Source organism: Ursus americanus, chromosome 13 (genome assembly GCF_024610735.1).
Source record: "Ursus americanus isolate L20-20 chromosome 13, mUrsAme1.1.p, whole genome shotgun sequence".
NCBI lineage: Eukaryota > Metazoa > Chordata > Mammalia > Carnivora > Ursidae > Ursus > Ursus americanus.
The window spans coordinates 2,582,411-2,597,283 of NC_142139.1; the positions used below are offsets into that span (position 1 = coordinate 2,582,411).

General features: G+C 34.5%; 2 protein-coding genes across 4 annotated transcripts in view; one reads left to right on the forward strand and one right to left on the reverse strand.

The window, feature by feature from the left end:
- TBCK (TBC1 domain containing kinase) overlaps positions 1 to 6,489 on the reverse strand; it is a 199,202-nt gene extending 192,713 nt beyond the window's left edge. Inside the window, exons 1-2 of one of the 2 annotated variants that reach the window (XM_087866381.1) lie at positions 6,195 to 6,489; positions 4,502 to 4,532 (exon numbers count right to left, since the gene is read on the reverse strand). The gene's annotated coding sequence lies outside the window, so the exon portion shown is untranslated. The remainder of the gene's footprint in view (positions 1 to 4,501; positions 4,533 to 6,194) is intronic. The other variant, XM_045799213.2, reaches the window with a different exon arrangement.
- Positions 6,490 to 6,576: 87 nt separating this feature from the next.
- AIMP1 (aminoacyl tRNA synthetase complex interacting multifunctional protein 1) overlaps positions 6,577 to 14,873 on the forward strand; it is a 32,206-nt gene continuing 23,909 nt past the window's right edge. Inside the window, exon 1 of one of the 2 annotated variants that reach the window (XM_045799217.2) lies at positions 6,577 to 6,835. In XM_045799217.2, the coding sequence (XP_045655173.1) occupies positions 6,834 to 6,835 (2 nt within the window). In that variant the 5' untranslated portion in view covers positions 6,577 to 6,833. Of the gene's footprint in view, positions 6,836 to 6,855; positions 7,026 to 14,873 lie in introns of those variants that run through there. The other variant, XM_045799218.2, reaches the window with a different exon arrangement.

The following is a 14,873-nucleotide window of genomic DNA, read 5'->3' on the forward strand; positions in this document are numbered from 1 at the left end:
AATATAGAACATTCCCTCTTCGATGACCCCTGACAGTTTTAAGAGTTTAGAGGAAGTCTATTATTCCATATTTATATTAATAAGGAACTTCTGTTTACCTAAAGCTTGAACAGAGAAGATACTATCAAGACCATCCAGAACTTTTCCTTCTCACAGAGTGAGTAAAGTCAGGAAAGAGGAAATATAGATACATAACCATTAACTTTAAATTATCAGGGCCTCTATTCTAATAGTAGTAAAAATTAAACTAGATAACAGAGGTCTCTATAATGTTACCTAACCAATTTAAGTTTTTGTGCTAGGTACTTTACATGTGACCTGTTTATTTTTTTAAAGATTTTATTTATTTTTTTGAGAGAGAGTCAGAGAATGAGAGCATGAACAGGTGAGAGGGGAGAAGGGCAGAGGGAGAGGGAGAAGCAGGCTCCCCTGTGAGCAGGGAGCCCAACGAGGGACCTGATCCCAGGACCCTGGGGATCATAACCTGAGTCGAAGGCAGACACTTAAATGACTGAGTCACCCAAGCACCCCTACATGTGACCTGTTTTTATTCTCTCAACAACCTTCACAGATGTTATTGCCTCCGGTTTATAGATGATTCACGTATATATGTATCTGGAGTGGTCCTATTGACATGGCCTTCAAAGCAAATAATGCCCCAGACGAAGTAACCTGGAGATTAAGGAACTTGCTCCAAATCAATCTGAACCACATCAAGGCAATCAAAACAAAAAGGTCCCTAGACAAAAAACCGTTTTTCTCTCACCCAGGTGTCACACTAAAAAGACATTCCATTGGTCAAGCACTGCATGCTTCCCTTCACAGCTTTCAAAATAAAAATGTTGGAATTCTAAATCGAAGTAATAGACCACTTTTCATGTCTGTGCAGAAACCTCATTAAAAACATTAAAAAGAAACATTTTAAAATGTATAAACTCATAATAAGGAAGAGAACAGAAAAGGGCCATGAACTAATGAAAGATTTCAAAAAACTCCAATATAGCATTTTGCATAGAGAGGAGTATTGTCATAAGAAGCAAAAGAAAGCTACAACCTATATTATAGTCCAGAGGTGTGCTGAGTCTCTTCCAATTCAGAGGCTTCAAATCAGAGAAGCAGAAATAATGGGGAACATAAGTCAGAAGAAGGTTTGAAATGAGGAAGATAATGTAGAGGGCTGAAGAAAAAAAGAGTTAACTCTTGCCACTGGCCCTCCCAATACAGGGTAGTTATTTACCCTCAAAGGAAAAAAAGTTAAATTTCTTCCCTAGAGATCAAACCAACTGTGTGAGAATTACAGTAAATAGCTGGTATGGTCAATGGTGACAAAAGCAAACTGTTCTTAATTCTAGAATTTGTAGGACCCCAGTTAAGATCTGACCATCTACCCAGCCTTCCTAAAGCAGAGTACAGCAGTCAACAAGCTTATCCATATATACAAAGTTCTCAGACAGACTTCCTTAACTCTGAAATAATGAACTGTCCAGGAGTCATCAGATAGTTGAAGAAAGACTACATTATAATGGGCAAAAAATAAAACGAACAAATTAAAAAAATCTGCCCTGGAGGCAACTGAAATAACTTATGGAAAAGAAAAGAAGAAACAAAAACTGGCTGAAACACATTTAGAAAAATTTAAGATGATATTACATCGGGAGGTATGGCAAAACATATTTCACAAAAAAAGCAGAAAAGGAATTACTGATACAGATGAACAACCTCATTAATATCCAAGAAGTTGCTCATTAAAACTACATGAGAATTTATACTTGCCAGATAGTAAAGATTAAGAAATTTGATAATATATAATGTTAGGAGGATATAAAGAAGTGGAATGTAAACTAATACAATCACTTTGGAAAACAGTTTGACACTATTTTGCTATTCCATTCCTGCAGAAACTCCTACACACATTTAGAAAGGGATACATATAGGAAAGATCAGCATGTTATTGTTCCTTTTATTCCCAAACTGGAAACATAAATGTCCAAAGACAGGTGAATAGTTAAGTATATTGTGGTACATTCACCTTATAGAAGAATATACATGAAAGAAAATAAGCAAATTGTAGCAACATTTAACAGCATAGATGAATCTAGAAATATATAACCTCGAGTAGGAAAAAAACAGCACACAAAATGTATGTCAATATTCATAACATTCAACGAGAAAAGCTAAACAATAAATAATTCATGAATACATTCATATGAGGTAATACTATATTTAAAAAGTAAAGGAATAATAATAATAGTAAAACCTGAGGATAGGGTTACCACTGTATGAAAAGCAGGAGTGAGATTAGGGAAGAACCCATAAGAAGCTTCAAAAATCTTGAGTAATATGTTAGTTCTTAATAGGTGGGTTAATGGGTGTTCATATTATTATTATGCTCCATAATTTCTATATTCTTTACCTGTATATGTGTATGCTATAAACCACATATTTCATCTATTTTTTAAAATTTTAAGATGAAAAATTTAAAAATACAATGAATCGATTTTCAAGGCCAAAATCAATAGAGAAAGGACAGTCTCTTTAGCAAATGGTGCTGGAACAAGATATACATATGGAAAAAAAAATAAATAAACTCAATTCCTACTATTACATCCATGAAAATCTGTGATGGATTATAGACCTAAATGTAACATAAGAGAATATTTTTGCAACCTTAGGGCAGGCAAAGATTTCATAGGCAGGCTATAAAAAAATTTTAAAAAATAAAAAAATAAAAGCACTAACCATAAAAGACAAACTTGATAAAGTGAACCTCACTGACATTAAAAACATCTGCGTATCAAAAGACACCCTTGAGAAAATAAAAATCCAAACCAAAGATAAGGAAAAATTTTTTTACTTATAAATATATGTATGTATATCACGTTATATATCTATACATTTTTATCAAATACATATATGTATATATATTTGTATACATGATAGCAGACTTGTATCCAGAATATATAAACAATGCCTACAACTCAATAATAAAAAGAAAACAAGTCAATACAGAAATAGGCAAAAGTCTTAAACATATATTTTCACAAAAGAGAACATACAAATAGACAATAAGCATATGAAAAAGTTCTCAGTCATAAATCATCAGGGGAATGCAAAATTAAAACCACAAAAATATGCAATTTCACACCTACCAGAATGGCTAAAATTAGAATGACAGGAAATACCAAGTGTTGAGGAAAATGTGAAACTGGAGGTGATATACTGCTGCTGGTGGGAGTGTAAAAATGACACAAGATCTTTGGAAAACTTTTTGGAAAACCATTCTATGACTCAGAAATCCCACTCCTACAAGATATTTACCAAAGAAAAATGAAAATATTTGTCCATAAAATTACTAGTATGAGAATGTTCATAGTAGTTCTATTCACAATAACCCCAAATTGGAAGCAATGCAACCATCACATAAGTGAATGGATAACTAAGTTGTGGCTATTTGTCCAGTGGAATTCTACTCAACAAGAACAGAAAAGGAACAAACATGCCAAAATATACATATCTCAAATACATTATGTTGATGAAAGTAGCACCAGATAAGTTCATATTCTATGACTACATTTAAATGTAGTTTCAGAACTACACTTCTAAACTAGAGTGATAAAAATGAGTACATAGTGCATTGGGCAGGAAGGATTGGATTGGATAGAGAAACACAGTACATTTTTGGGAATAGTGAAAATGTTCTACATCTTGATTGGGGTGTTGGTTGTCACATGGATGTTTACATGTATCAAAACTCATCAAACTACTCACTTAAAATCAGTGCATTTTAATATATGTACATTTTATCTCATAAAAAATAAAAAATGAAATACGATTAAGATACTATTAGAAAGGAAAAATTAAAAATGAGTGGTTGGAAATTAAATGATTACCAAGTTATACAGAAGTGTTGGAAAATAAAGTTGACAGAATTACTCAGAATATGGAACAAAAAGCAAACAGATAAAAACATAAGAGAAAAGATAATAGACATAGTGAATCAAACCAAGAATCCAAAAACCACCTTATAGCAGTTTAAGTAAGAGAACAGAGAAAAATAAAGGAGAATAAATTATGAAAGACAGAATAGGAGAAAATTTCCCCACAGCTGAAGGGAAATATGTACTTCAAATTAAAAAGGCTTATAATATTACAGAGGATAAATGAAAATACTCACACTGAGACATTTATCCTAGCTCCTTGCAGTGAGTTCATTGCAAGAATAGACTCACAAGATATGTCATCATAAATTTTCAAAGCGTCATGCAAAACTAAAATTTTTTAATCACTCCAGAGAGAAAACAAATAGTTCAGACATCAACAAATTAAGATAAGACTGTCATTCTCATCATTTCATGAGCAATAGTGAAAGTTAGAAGACAACAAAGCCTTGAAGGACTTAGACATAATTCTGTTTCTATACCCTGCCAAACTATCAATCATAATAGCAAAAAATAATTTACAGCCATATAAACATTAAAAAATAAAATTACCAATCACATACCTTTTGTGAATAAGTATCCTTAGGATGTATTCTACCAAAAGAGAGGAGAAAGACAAATAACAGAATATGTGTGGTTAAGAAACAATGTAACTTACCAGAATGTAATCTGTTCAAATTAAACAGAAAGTGATTGGGCTTCAAGGGGAACATCTTCAAGCAGAGAAATGGAATGGAAGCTTCTCATACAAAGAATGAGAGGACATGGTGAAGAAAGCATGTGATGGCAGGACTTGGTGAAAAAAGGACATGTACCTTTCTCCCAAAAGAAAACAGAAAGTCCTTCGTAGAAGTGAGGAAGGCTAAAAACTATATAGGAAGTAGAGGTTACGAAAAATAAATCACACTTAACTATGGCATAATTTTTTGTCATCATAGAGTAACAAAGAAGAAATCAATTTGATGTTAATATTACAAGTTTTCTCCTTAGTGTGGCACAGGGGTCATGAAATTAAGACATTGGGAAGGAAATGTATCATGGCATACTTTTTGGCCCTGGACTTAGGAATAGTTACAAAAATTCGTAATATTGTAATGTTCTATTGTTTTTCAGCACATAAAAAAGCAAAAACAATTGTAGTTAAGAAATATAATTTAAATATTATTAATCGTGACAATGTATAAGTAGAGGTCCAGATAAGGGAAGGTGGGAGTGGTGATGTAGTTTCTGCGGTGGTAAAGAACACAGAGTCATTACTTTCCTCATTTTACCAAATAAGGAAGCCAAATATATTTTTGAAAATTGACATGAAATAATAATTTATATATATTATTTAAAATTATAACATTAACCAATACGAAAACTAAAAATTGTAATAACTATTCAAAACTTTGGAGAAGAGAGGTTGGGGATAGTGTGGGTTATCTTAAGAAGTCAATTAAAAAAAATGAGCATTTTAACTTATTATTCAACAGACAGACCTAAGGTTAGAAAAGGTTAACAGTGGTCAATTTTTGACAAAGAGGACTAAGGGTACGAAAGGAGACACTAAACTGCTGCATTTTATTATGCAATCCTTCTATATTATACTATTTGATTTTCAGTTAGATGGCCTCTATCAGACAACTGAAAATCAAATAACCAAACAAGGAAAATGCAAATTATTCAAAAAGATAAGGTAAGTCGAAATGAGAAGGGACGGGGAATGATGACGATCTCATCGTGAATAGTTCACACATTTCTTCAACGGTCGAATAATACTAGTTCATTTATTTTATATACATTCCCTCAAGAAAAGTTGTCTTACTGTCCCAAATAAAAACAGGAACCAAGGGCCCTTGAAAAGCCACCACTGACAATTCCAACTGTTCACATTCTCCCACTCCACAGGGAATGTTATGTGTCGACAACCGACTAAACTTTTGAAACCAGAAATAAAACCAAGACTTTGTATCTATGGTGAGTAACGGAGAGCTGCTCCCACACTCTCTAACCTCTTCTTTACGTCTTCCTTTGGACCAGTGATGCAGCGGTTACTCTCAAATAGCTGCCTACAGTTCCCAAACGACTCAGGTCAACGTGTGGAGGGGGGAACGCGGACATTAGGTAGGGATGGGCACAGTCCTCAGCAGCAAGCAGCTCCGCAGGTCGGCTCCGCTTCCGGTGGACAAGCCGGGCCTCCAGCTGCACCTGTCTTTCCTCTACCTCCCACCAGCCCCACCCACTACGACAGACAAAACTGACAAACCCGAATACCTGTCTCTGAGTCTGGGGACGCAGGCGGACACAAACAAGGGGTTGGAGCTCCTACACAGGGCCCCAGCTTGTCGCTGTGGCTGCTGCCGCTGCCGCTGCCGCTACTGCTTAGTGTACCAGACCCTGCATTTCAGGTGCTTCTACAAAAGAAGCCGCTCCTGGAGCGCCGGCATTGCCCTTTGCCTGCTAGCTAGATCCGCCAAAATTTCCAGCTCGGAATCTGGCCAGGAGCATGAGTCTCTCTCCACTGACAGCTCCCAGCTCTCCCCGCCCCCACCCTCAATTCTGCCGGGCCGTTTCCTCTGACCTCACAACTCCCACGACACAACGTTGAGGAAAGACCCAGACGTCGAGCGTTTTGCCCCTTGCCCAAACTGGTGACAAAATGTAGCCACCAAGGAAGAAGCGCAGGGGGGTTGGAGTTGTCGGCTAAGGAAACCGAAGACGGAGAGCGTGGTGTGCCTGTGCACAGGAAGGGGGACACAAAACCTGGAGTTAAATCGGTGGAACGCTCAGGCGTTTGGTGGGGACACCTCGTTGGGTCCTTTCTCAATGCTGTCGTGTGCGGGAGCGTGTTCCTAACCGCTCCGGACTGGCGCTGACCGGTGAGCTTCCCCAGGTTGCTCTGTCCACCGTTTCATGTGAGTGATGCCCGTGGAGGGTCCCGAGTAGGCGGGTGGAGATCTGAGGAGTCCCCCTTCCCTTACTGGACTTGGCGAGATAGGACCTGCCCTGCCGATACTCGTGGGAAATATGCTTATACCAGCCCCAGTCTTGGCATGTGGAAGTAGGGTACAGCTTGGGACCTTTTGAAGGAACCACGTTTGAGAAGTAGGTTGCAGGGCTGAGGGAAAGGGTGCTACTGGGAAAGATACATTAACAAACACATTTACTGTTACGTGTGCGCGCGCTCCGGTGTGTAGGGGACCGGGGTGGGGGTGGGGCAGGAATTCATCCCTCATTTCGTTAAGCGCCCACTATGTTTCTGGCACTGTTTTAGGCATTGGGTAAAGAGCAATGAACAAAACAGAAACTCCTATCTTCCCATAGTTCACATTTTATTGATGAGGACACATACTAAGCACAATTAAGAAAAACATGCCATATGGTAGGTTGTGATGGGCGCTGAAGGGAAAAGTAATAAAGCAGAGGAGGATATAGTTTCAAATTTTAGTGTGGCCAGGGAAAGTCTCACTGAAAAGACGACTTTCGAGCAAGAGCTGACATTCGTGAGAGAATTAACCATACAAATGCCTTGGGGAAGTGCAGTCAGGTAGAGAGGGAACAGCCATTGCAAAGGCCATGAAGCAGAAACTCGCCTGAAAAGCAGGGAAGCTTGTGGGTTAGAGTTGAGTGAAAGGGTTAAAGCTGGAGACAAAATCACAGAAGGAACAAATCATGTGGAATATTAAGGGTAACTATATTATTGGAGAGTTTTGAGCAGTGGACAGATATAAGCTGGCTTCCTTTTAAAAAGGATCTTACTGGCTACTGTGGGGAGAATAGATTGAAAGGGTCAGGGTGGAAGAAAGATGGGTTTGGAGGCTTTTGTAGTAATCTAGAGGAGACATGATGGTGGCTTGAGTAGGAGTGGTAAGAAATGGCTGGCCAGGTTCTTAGTGCTCTTAGTTTAGATGTGCAAGAATATTGGTGTATGATGAGTTAATTTATTTTAATTAGGATTGGGAAACACTTTAAAAATGAAGAGTAGTGTGAGTTTTGGAGTGACAAGCAAGTTAAAGTCATAGCTTTGCCATTTAATATTTGAATTTATAACATTTGGATTATAATATTTGGATTTAGACCAGTCATGTGATTTGTCTTTATTTTTTTATAAAATGGAAATGTTATCCCACAAGGTTGTAAAGCTTAAGTGAGCCTGTATGATGTGCCTGGCCCATTAAAGTAGTGGCTGTTGTTATTAGGTGGGTTCTTGAATAAGAAATGGGGAAAAGTACTGAGTGCTTCTGTGGTTGGAAAAGGATGGTTAAGCCCGATTGAAGAAAATCTGAGCGACCTAGACATACCCTTTTTAAAAATTTTATGCATATTTCACTGGACAGAAAGACTTTCTGTTAATGACCATAGTGCCTGAAATATATGGACTGTCTTCTCATAGCCATCTATTCTATAGCAATCCCCTCTTAGCCATCCTTAAAGCCCTCCAGAACCCCTTGTGTGTTTATTAGTAAAGGGGAAGAAGGCACTCTGTTGAGTAAAGAAAAACAATCAAGAATAAAAACAAATTTCCAGTTAACAAAATGAGTAAAGTACAATGTACAGCGCAGTGACTATAGTTAAAAATTACTGTATTTGAGTATTTGAAAGTAGCTGGGAGAATGGATCTTGAAGGTTCTCACAAGAAAAAATATTTGTAACTATGTATGGTGAAGGATATTAACTGGGTTAATGTGATCATTTTGCAATATATATAAATATCAAGCCGTGTGTGCATTACAACTAATCTGATACTGCATCAATTATACATCAAAAATTTTTAAATAGAAAAAGTGACACAGCTAATAAGTGGCAGAGTTAGGATTTGAATTCTGCCAAGTAAATAAGTAAATAAAAAAAAAAGAAACATTCACAAAAAGAATAATTTTAAGTCTGTTTTGGCAAAGGTTGCAAAAACATCCCTGGATTTATTGCCAGTTACCAGTGCTGTATAATTTGAGTATCTCTGGGATGCATTGTTCTTAGATTATTTAATTTTATTATTTACCTTTTTAAAAATTCTGACTTTTGACAAACATTTTAAATTGTAGTAGAAATTTTAAGCTAGTTCCAAAAAGTACCACATTATGTAGCATGATAATAAAGATGTTCTCCATATGAGGTGATTTGGCAGTTAGACTCTGAAGCAAGTGGAGGACGAAGATTGGAAGATTAGATTAGGAATTGATGGTTTGGGGGGAAGATAAAAGTGATTAAAATTACTATAGTTTATTAATCCTGATATACATGCTTTTCTCATATTTACATTTCTAAAATAGTCATGCATTTATATAATTGTTGTCTTAAAGTTACTATGAACTAAGTGGCACCTGTGACATAGTTGTCAATGCCCCTACTTATGCATACTTGGTCATAACTGTCAATATTGTCATCAATTCAGTTATGCGTAATGTTAGTATACACTAGTTGACTTTAATCTCCATTTTAAGTATCCTTTATATGATGATTTAAAATGAAAAGTTAATGTGTATGCAGAACTATAGGGAAATGAGTTATATAAGGTAAAAACAGGGCTAAATTTAAAAGGGATTTTTCAAATAATACAGGATGTGTGCCTTTTTCTTAATTGTACATAAAATGACAGAGCATCTTATGATTGGAGCCGTTTTACAGTTGGTGGCATCTTAGATTTGATGAAATAAATATTTTACGGCATCTAAGAGGAATATAAACTTTTACATAATTGAAGTTCTGGAACAGTGAAATCAGGTGTTTTGGAATGTAGAGAGACACTTCCAAATTTTTGTAGCATTCCTATATTATAAAGGAGTATTGAAAACCTGAACTTGAAACTTCCATTTCAAAGTTAATAGCTTATTTGTTTATATTTGGTCCTTAACATTGAAAACCTGGGGCAGGGAATTTATTATTTAGAAGGAATTACTGGATATAAGACTGATGAATCACTGAACTCTACCTCTGAAACTAATAATACTCTATATGTTAGTTAATTGAATATAAAAGACAAAAAGATTTATTGGCAATTTAGAATCAGTGGGGAAAGACTACTGAGGAAATTGCTGAGGTAAAGGGAAACCATTTGGAAATGACAGAAATCTCAGAAATAGCCATTTGTATATGTTTTAATGATTAAGACATCTAAATTCATGTATTGCATAAAATCAGCCTCAGCTTTTATTAGTGGCATCTTACAATGGCTTTTTAGGTCTAATGAAATATAATGAATATTGTGAACAAAATTAATGTTAAGAGGCAGAATAATTTAGATAATACTTTTCAAATGCTTTTTGTCATAAAAATAAGGTCATTATTTTTTAATTTAGTAAAGGAAAAAAAAAGTCTAAACTGTCCAAAATTCTTACTGTCCAAACACAGTTAACATACTCGTGTACTGTTTTCTTTTTTTCCTCTATGTTTTACATTTGTAGTTACTGTGTGTGCAGTTAAGTATTATTTCTGTGTAATTTTTTCTCTGTGTAAGTATTTTACATTTATGATGTGCATGCAATTAAATATCATGTCTATTTTATCTCCTAATTATTAGATAAAATTTAGTGCAGGTTAAGTCAGTATTCCCAGTGTTTTAGAGGATACTAGTTCTAGTAAATGTTGATAGGTGTTCCTTGGTTAGGATTCTGTGGTTAAATACATTTGGAAACTCTACATAATTATGTCTTTTATAGAAATTATAGCTTGGATATTAAAAGAGCTAAGTCCAGAATCAGACAGATGGTAAATTTTAATCCTGTTATTTACTATCTAGTCACATGACCTAAGGCAAATTAATTGTAATTCACATTTTCTTCTCTGTATAATGGAATTAATTACAGTACTCATAGGTGATCTGTGTAACACATTTAGCCAGCCCGTAGTAAATACTCTGCAAATTTTATCTGTTATTGTTATTATTAGCGTTACCATCTGTGAGAAACCCTAAGTCTGTTAGCACATTAAAAGCTCTGAGGAGACTAAGGGAACTTAAAAGTTATGAAATTCAATAGGTACTCAGTATAAAATAGAAAATCACTATGGAGCTCTTGGCACACAGTAATGAAATGAGCACTGAGTTGAATGGTGCAAGATTTGTCTGAGCTTTAAGCTTTAAGTTGTTATTATACTAGCACTGTTGCCTTAAACATAACCTCATTTAAATTTTTTTTTCCAATTTACTGTGTTTCCCTCATTTGTCTGAAAGCTTAGTGAGTACAGAGAACATGTTTAATTTTGCTCTTTACTATAAACCCAGCACATGGCTCAAAATCAGGAAATATAAGTAAAATTGGGGTCATGAACTTAAGTTTTTTTTATAGGGGCCTGGCAGGTAGCATAAATGGCAGACAACAGGGAGTTGTGCAGTCTGTTTTGCCTTGCTTAAAGCATTCACCTTCAGCTGTTTCAACATTGTTAACCTTGGAACACAAAGACATCCCTGATCTCTGTGGTGATAGTTTGTAATCCCTAGAAGAGACTAGAGATCAGGACCAAACCCTGGAAATATAAGCATTAAAGGGACAAGTCAAGACAAAAGAGCCCTCAAAGGAGAGGTACCAAAGAAGTAGGAAGTGAAATCAGGTGAAACTGTCCTCATTTTATAAATTAAGACTGAAGCACAGGGAAGTTAAGCAACTTCACTAAAGTCACATAGCTTATTAAGTATATGATTCAACCAAGATTTGTTGGCTGTGATTACTTAAAGAAAAAAAAACTGCTCTTCTGCTAGTGCTAGTGATCAATATCTGCATATTGCTAGAAAATATGGACATGAACTTATGCATACTACTTATATTTTTGAAAGTTTAAAAACAGTTAATTTACAAGTACTAGAAAACCTATTTCCAGAGCTTCTAATTCTAAGACCTGACTAGAAGCTAATCCAAAATATCTGAAAAGGCATGTTAATTTTGACATCATGAATAATATTGCGAAGATAACCAGTTATCTAGGAGTAGAGAAAAAGTAGACACTGGTTAACAGCTAGTGTGTTTTATAATCATTTCTAAGTTTTATTTTGCCAAGAAAACTTGATTATTACCAGAAAAATGACTGCTAGCAAAAGATATTTCCTCTCTCCTTCTAATGAGGCTTCCTTTGTAGTGGTATTACTGATATTGTGGTAGTTAAGGTAGTTACCAGTAGCCTGTCACTGTATGATATATGTTATAAATGTTGGAAAATTGCTAATTATTGCATAACCAAATAAGGACTTTGTCATAAGTAATTAGGATATATTTTCAGATTTTAAATTCAGACACTCTTAAATTTGTGGTTCACTGAATTTTTTTTAAGATTTTGTTTTTTTTAGAGCAGGTTTAGATTTGCAGCAAAATTAAGCAGAAACTATTTAGTGAATTTTTATTCTTTTCTTCTTTTCCTTAAACCAGAACAGTTTACATCATTTTCATAAAACAGTTTTTCTCTTGGTATTCTTGGCCATTTGTGTGCTTTTGGCACAATGGTATGTATGGCTCATGCTGGATTGCTTTGCCTTCTGAACTAGAGCTGGGAACTGTTAATAATAGTCCTTAGAAGACTTTCACAAGGCGTTCAGAATGAAATCTGCTATATGCCATTGAGTGTTCCTTCTTTCTGTACCAGTTGTTTAAATAATCTTAAGTCTGTTACCTTTAGTTTCCTTAATTATGATGAAAATATCTATTCATAGGAAAAAGTATAAAGATTTTCAGTTGGCTGTTGTCTTACTGTATTCCCTTGGACAGGATTCCTTGGATATATTTTGTACAGTATTATAAACACAAAATTTAGAATTAATGTAAGTGTAGTAATATTTATCACCCCTATAGACTGTATACCATTCACAAAGAAATTAAAGTGTGGCTTAGCCAAATTATCTAAATGTGCTTTAATATCAGTCTCTGTAATTTGTATTTTTATTATGTTCTTAACTTTTAAGAAAATGTAAAAATCATACCTAAGGATCTACAAAATATCATGCCCATAGGTAAGCCACACTACTGTGAGCTTCTTGGAGGTGGGGATTGTACATATATCCTTTGTTGTGTTCCCAAAATTGTGCTCATTGCCTGACTTTTTTAGCTATGTGCCGAAAATCTTGAGTATTATTCATGGTACCTCATTTTGCAATATATCAATGCTATGAAATATATAAAATGATCTCCATTTTACAAATGAGAAAACTGAGGCTCAGAGAGGTTAGGTAAGTTGTTGAGGGGCAAAAGGGATTTGATTCAAGGTCTTGTGATTTATAGGTTCATGTTCTTTTTATTAAATTACTTTTATCTCATTACTCTTGTAACAAGTTCTTAATATTCTAAATAAGGAGAAGGAGTAATAATAATATGTACCTTATGGTGTTGCGATAATTAAATAAGTTAATATTGTGAGGTGCTTAGAAAAGGACCTGGCAGATACTAAAGACAAAGTAAACACTAGATATTATTATTACCCAGTAATACCTATCAGGAAATTTGAGATGACTTCTGTCATTTATAATTATTTTATATATGAGTGGTTTATTAGGATCACTGTATTCTCTCTCTGCTATCATCATTTTAAGACTTCATGGCCTGCGGGGTGTCTGGGCATCTCAGTCATTTGGGCGTTGGGACTCTTGATTTAGTTTCTGGTCATGATCTCAGGGTTGTGACATTAAGCCACAGGTCCAGCTCTGCTCTCAGCACAGAGTCTGTTTGTCCCTTTCCCTCTGCTTTCCCCGCCCCCGCTTGTGTACTTTCTATTTCTAAAATAAGTAAATAAAACTTTAAAAAAAAAAAAGACTTCATGTTCTAAATATGTTTTTCAGTAACATTTCCCTTTGTTACTAACACGTTTTCCCTTTATTTTTCATGTTTTATTTATACAGTTATTTGGTTAAAAATGAATCCATTTTTACTGAATATTTCAAGTGATACACAATTCTCAGTCCCGGTTTTATTTCACAATTTAAAACTAGACCTTAATCTAAGTAAGTATTTATAGAGTTATAAGCAAGTATAAAATATAGAGGTATACATATTTTTAATTAGTGTTAGAGTGTTATCACTTCCTTTTATCCTGTTGTTTCCTCTTAGTGGCTCTATGTATGTGCGTAATATATTCAGCTCATTTGTGTTTATGTTTTGAAACATTCTTTCTTATTAAACTTATGCCTATGCTTCAATATGTATTACAAAAGTCATATTTTATTTAACTCACTTTTGTAACTGTATTTTGCAGGTAGTTAATAGATTTATCAACTCAGTAAAATTATCTTTTTTTCTCTTAGCCTAGGATTTATGATCTCTATTTTGCGAATTATTCTTAGTCTTAGTTTTGAAATTTTTTGTGTGAGTCAGGACAGGAATTTCATGTTTTGCTCGTGTATGTGAGATAACTTTTTGTACCTGTTGGCAAATTCATGACAACTATTTAACACTTAAATCTACTTGTTTCTTATCAGTTAAGATATTGGTTGCCTGGGGATTTTTCTAAAGCCTATCACTAAGGTCACATTTATTTTAATATTAACTCATCAAATTTTTCTTTGCTACAAACGTAAAAGCTAACTTATTATGCTAAATCAAATACTCTCTACTTTTCTTGAGATAACTATTTTCACCTATTGAATATACTTGATTATTATGTTAGATTAAAATAGAAAGACATTAAAAGAACGCTGTAAAGAGGATATTAAAAGTCCAGAAGAACGTAGCTTTTTTTACTTTAACTTTCTTCATCTGTTCATTTATACTTTTCTCTTAAATTCTAAAACAACATTTGAGGAACAACAACAGAATATTCTGTGTCCATCTTGGTAAAAATTGGCTGAATTTAAAGTTCATATCTTTATTTTCAATTTTTATACCTTTTTATTCTTTTGCTCTGTATTTTTTAAACTGTTAAATAATAGTCCATATAGAAAATTAGCAGTTTACTATGACTTTTTCAGATTAACCTCATTTATATTTTCTTCACTTACTAAATATTTTCTTTATTTGTATCAGGTTTTTTTTTTTTGATGGT